Raw genomic sequence first — 3,456 nt, 5'->3', positions numbered from 1 at the left:
ATTTCTGATTTTTTCCCTTAAAAATGCTGTATGCATTAACTATCATATTTGCATTACAACATGACAAATGAGCAAATGAAATGTGTGTGAAAATTGTCACCTTTTCACAATATCAAGCATAATTTTTTTTTTTAACCTTAGTATAAGGTACTATAAATCCAAGAAATAAAAACATCCACAAAATATATTACATCTGGTATGATTTTTTTTTTTCTCTAAGTACTCAACTTTATACAAAAGTCTTTCAAAAAATATCATTCCCTTAGGTTTGTGTGGTTAAACCTGATTGTGGTTTGTTTGTGTTTTTTTTTTTTTGTTTTTTTTTTGTTCCTTTCAGTTCACATAAATTAGACTGCATTCTTCCTCTTCTCTTTATTTTTTGTACGTTTTTAATGTGTTTTTTTGTAGTTTTTTTTTTTCACATGCAGACATCAAACCTGGATAGCACGACCTTTTGGCAACAAAGATTTTTTTTTCTTTTTAAGTCATTATTATTATTTTTGCTTAGTTTAGCTTAAATGTCTGAGCACAGTTTTATTAAAACAAAAGAAGAAAAAAATCAGAGCAGTCATGCAATGACATGCACATACCAGAAGGAGAAAGAAAAAAAAAGAAAAAAAAAATAAAATAGAGGACTAATTGATTTTTCTCCTCCATAGTTGGGTGGTTGTTTTAAAGTGACCAAATAAAATAAAATAAAAATATCTCACATTATAAAAAGTATTCAGCAAAATACTGGGGTGCTTTTTTTCTGCATTTCTGTAAAGAATTTCCCTTCTGCTGAAAAAAAAAATTAAAAAAAAAATAAAAATAACATAAAAAGGAAAAGAAGAAAAAAAAAATAAAAAAAAAATAAGAAAACAAACCCAAAAGCTGCTGCTGGGACAACACCCCCGAAGTTGGGGGGACCCGCAGAGCCGCCCCCCGCCCGCCAGCCCGGCTTGGGGGGGCCGAGCCCTCTTACCTCCACCACGGGGAGCCGGTGCTTGGGGGGCACGGGGGGGACACGGGCATGGGGGGGGCAACGGGGGCTCCAGGCCCGCTGAGGGATCGGCTCCTTCCATCCATCCGTCCGTCCATCCGTCCGTCCGTCCGCCCGTCCATCCCCACACGGATCCTGGAGTCCCCAGCCCTGGAGGAGCCGGGCGGGTTGGGACCAGGGAGGAGGTGGTGGTGGTGGGGGGAGGCCGATCCTGGAGCACTCAGCCCCCGGGGGGAGCGGGCGGCTCGGGACCGAGCCCTGGGATGTGGGTTAGCCGGGATTCCCGGGATCTGCCGCCCGGGCAGCCCGGAGCTGGGCCGGGAGGGTGCGGGCGGGATGTCCCCGGGAGGAGCAGGGTGCAGGTGGTGGGGTGTGGGAGAGCTGGAGCCGGGAGAGCCGGGACTGGGCAATCCAGCCGGGATCCGGGAGGTTCAGGTAATCCAGGTGCGGGAGCAGGGATCCGGGAAGAGGGTGCGGGCAGCCCGGCCCCGGGCAGTGCGGGTGTGAGCAGCCAGGATCCGGGAGCTGTGGGAGCAGGAGGCCGGGATCCAGGCAGTGCGGGCGGCCCGGCCCCGGGCGGTGCGGGTGGAAGCAGCTGGGATCTGGGAGGTGCGGGAGCAGGCAGCCGGGATCCAGGTGGTGCGGGCAGCCCCGGCGCGGGCAGCGCAAGTCCGGGCAATCCGGGTGCGGGCAGTGCGGGTCCCGTCGATCCAAGTGCAGGCAGGATCCGGGTGCGGGCAGCCTGGACCCGCTCAATCCGGGCGCGGACCCGTCGCAGCACAACCCCGGGGTATCCTGAACACCGCGGGGGTTCCCCCCGGAGCGGCGCCGAGAGGGCAAGGGGAGGAGAAGGGGGTGCCACCGCGCCGCCCCCCACAGTCCCTCAAGCGCACGTGGTGACGGCGGGGGCGAGGGCGACGGGGGGCGAGGTGGTGGCGGCGGCGGCGGCTGGGGGCGCGGCGGGGGGCTGCCCGCCCGAGCCCTTCTCGGCCTTCTTCTCCTTCTGCTTGAGGTGGATCTTGGCGTGCCGCTTGCGCTCGTCGGAGCGGGCGAACTTGCGGCCGCAGAACTCGCAGGCGAAGGGCTTCTCGCCGGTGTGGGTGCGGATGTGGGTGGTGAGGTGGTCGCTGCGGCTGAAGCTCCGCATGCAGATGCGGCACTGGAAGGGCTTGTGGCCCGTGTGGATGCGGAGGTGGCGGGTGAGCTCGTCGGAGCGGGAGAAGCGGCGGTCGCAGCCCTCGGCGGGGCAGGCGTGGGGCCGCTCGTGGAGCGGCGTCTTGCTGGGCCGGTTGGGGTACTTGCGGGGTCGGATGGGCTTGAGGGTGAGGGGCGGCTGCGGCAGCCCCCCGAAACCCGGGTGGATCTGCTTGTCCTTGAAGGCCTTGATGGTCTCCAGCGGGGTGATGGGGGGCGGGTTGACGCGGATGGGGTCCAAGCTCTGGAAGGGTTTGTGCTCCGTGATGGTGCCCATGTCGTTGGGGTGGTGGTAGAGGTTATAGTCTGGGATCATGGGGAAGAGGTTGCTGTCCAAGGCGGGCTTGGCCGCCTGGTAATCCTGGGGGGAGTAGGTGAGGCCGGGGTTGCTCTGGGGGTCGTGGAAGGAGACGGGCTCTGGGTAGAGGTCACTGCAGGAGGAGTAGGGCGGCAGCGCGGGGTACATCTGGTCCACCTCGCCCTGCGGCGGCCCCATGCTGCCCGCCGAGCTCTGCGTGCTGGTGAGCGCGCCCGAGGACGGCGGCACCCCCAGGATGCCGGCGCTCATCAGGCTGATGATGTTGTCCTGGCACCAGTTGGAGGGCGAGTCGAAAGCGAATTTCCCCAGGTAGGTGACAGTCTTGTTGCCCGGGGCGGGTTGAAAAGTGCCCGAGTAGGAGGACAATTCCTGACCGGCCTTTTCGTTCCCTAAGCCAATGTCCATAACATTATCTGCAAAGTGCGAGAGAAGCGGGGCAGGGTGAGCCGGGTGGGCCCGGGAGGGGGAGCACCGGGGACGCACCGAGGGATGCTCTGGGGAGCCGGGAATGCGCCAGTTCCCCCTGGCCCCGCTCCCCTCTCTGCTTCCACCCCGCGTATGCGGCGCTGCCTGCCGGGGGTCCCGACGATGCGGGGCCGCCCCCGCCGCCCCCGCGGGGAGCTGCCCTGGGTGGGTGGATGGGGGGGGACACCCCACCGCCGCCCCGCCGGAGGAAGGAGGTACCTGCGGCTACAGGTAGGCTTCCTCCCCGTCCAGCCCCGGCAGCGCTGGGCACTCCGCGGAGCCGGGGCTGCGGCCGCCGACGCCGCCGTTACCGACTCGCCGCCTTCCCTGCGCCGAGCCCCGGCGAGGAGAAACACGGGGATGATGGAGGCAGGGGGGGTTTAGCCTGGCGGGGCTCCGCGTGGGAGCGGGGACACGCGGGGAGCACCCGCCCCCGCCGCCCTCGGCGCTCACCTGTGCCCCCCAGGTCCTCCCTTCTCCTGTCCCCCCCCCCCCC

At 60.5% G+C, this 3,456-nt stretch overlaps 1 protein-coding gene and 1 long non-coding RNA gene across 3 annotated transcripts; both read right to left on the bottom strand.

Moving 5' to 3' along the window:
• Window positions 1-196: 196 nt before the first annotated feature.
• LOC113941792 lies at window positions 197-1,246 on the bottom strand. Its single transcript, XR_003525759.1, has 2 exons — window positions 965-1,246; window positions 197-777 (listed from the first exon to the last, which is right to left on the bottom strand). It is a non-coding gene; the product is annotated as an uncharacterized LOC113941792 (long non-coding RNA).
• Window positions 1,247-1,775: 529 nt separating this feature from the next.
• Window positions 1,776-3,428, bottom strand: EGR3 (early growth response 3). 2 transcript variants are annotated; one of them, XM_027632933.1, is made up of 2 exons: window positions 3,414-3,428; window positions 1,776-2,908 (listed from the first exon to the last, which is right to left on the bottom strand). In XM_027632933.1, the coding sequence occupies exon 2, from the start codon at window positions 2,898-2,900 to the stop codon at window positions 1,866-1,868; it is 1,035 nt and encodes a 344-aa protein (XP_027488734.1). In that variant the 5' UTR covers window positions 2,901-2,908; window positions 3,414-3,428; the 3' UTR covers window positions 1,776-1,865. The 2 variants fall into 2 exon arrangements, with proteins under 2 accessions (XP_027488734.1, XP_027488735.1); XM_027632934.1 differs by lacking the exon at window positions 3,414-3,428 and adding an exon at window positions 3,180-3,207.
• Between the last annotated feature and the right edge of the window lie 28 nt (window positions 3,429-3,456).

Source organism: Corapipo altera, unplaced genomic scaffold (genome assembly GCF_003945725.1).
Source record: "Corapipo altera isolate COAL_440 unplaced genomic scaffold, ASM394572v1 59917, whole genome shotgun sequence".
Classification (NCBI taxonomy): Eukaryota; Metazoa; Chordata; class Aves; order Passeriformes; family Pipridae; genus Corapipo; species Corapipo altera.
This window is presented reverse-complemented; position numbering and strand designations above follow the sequence as displayed.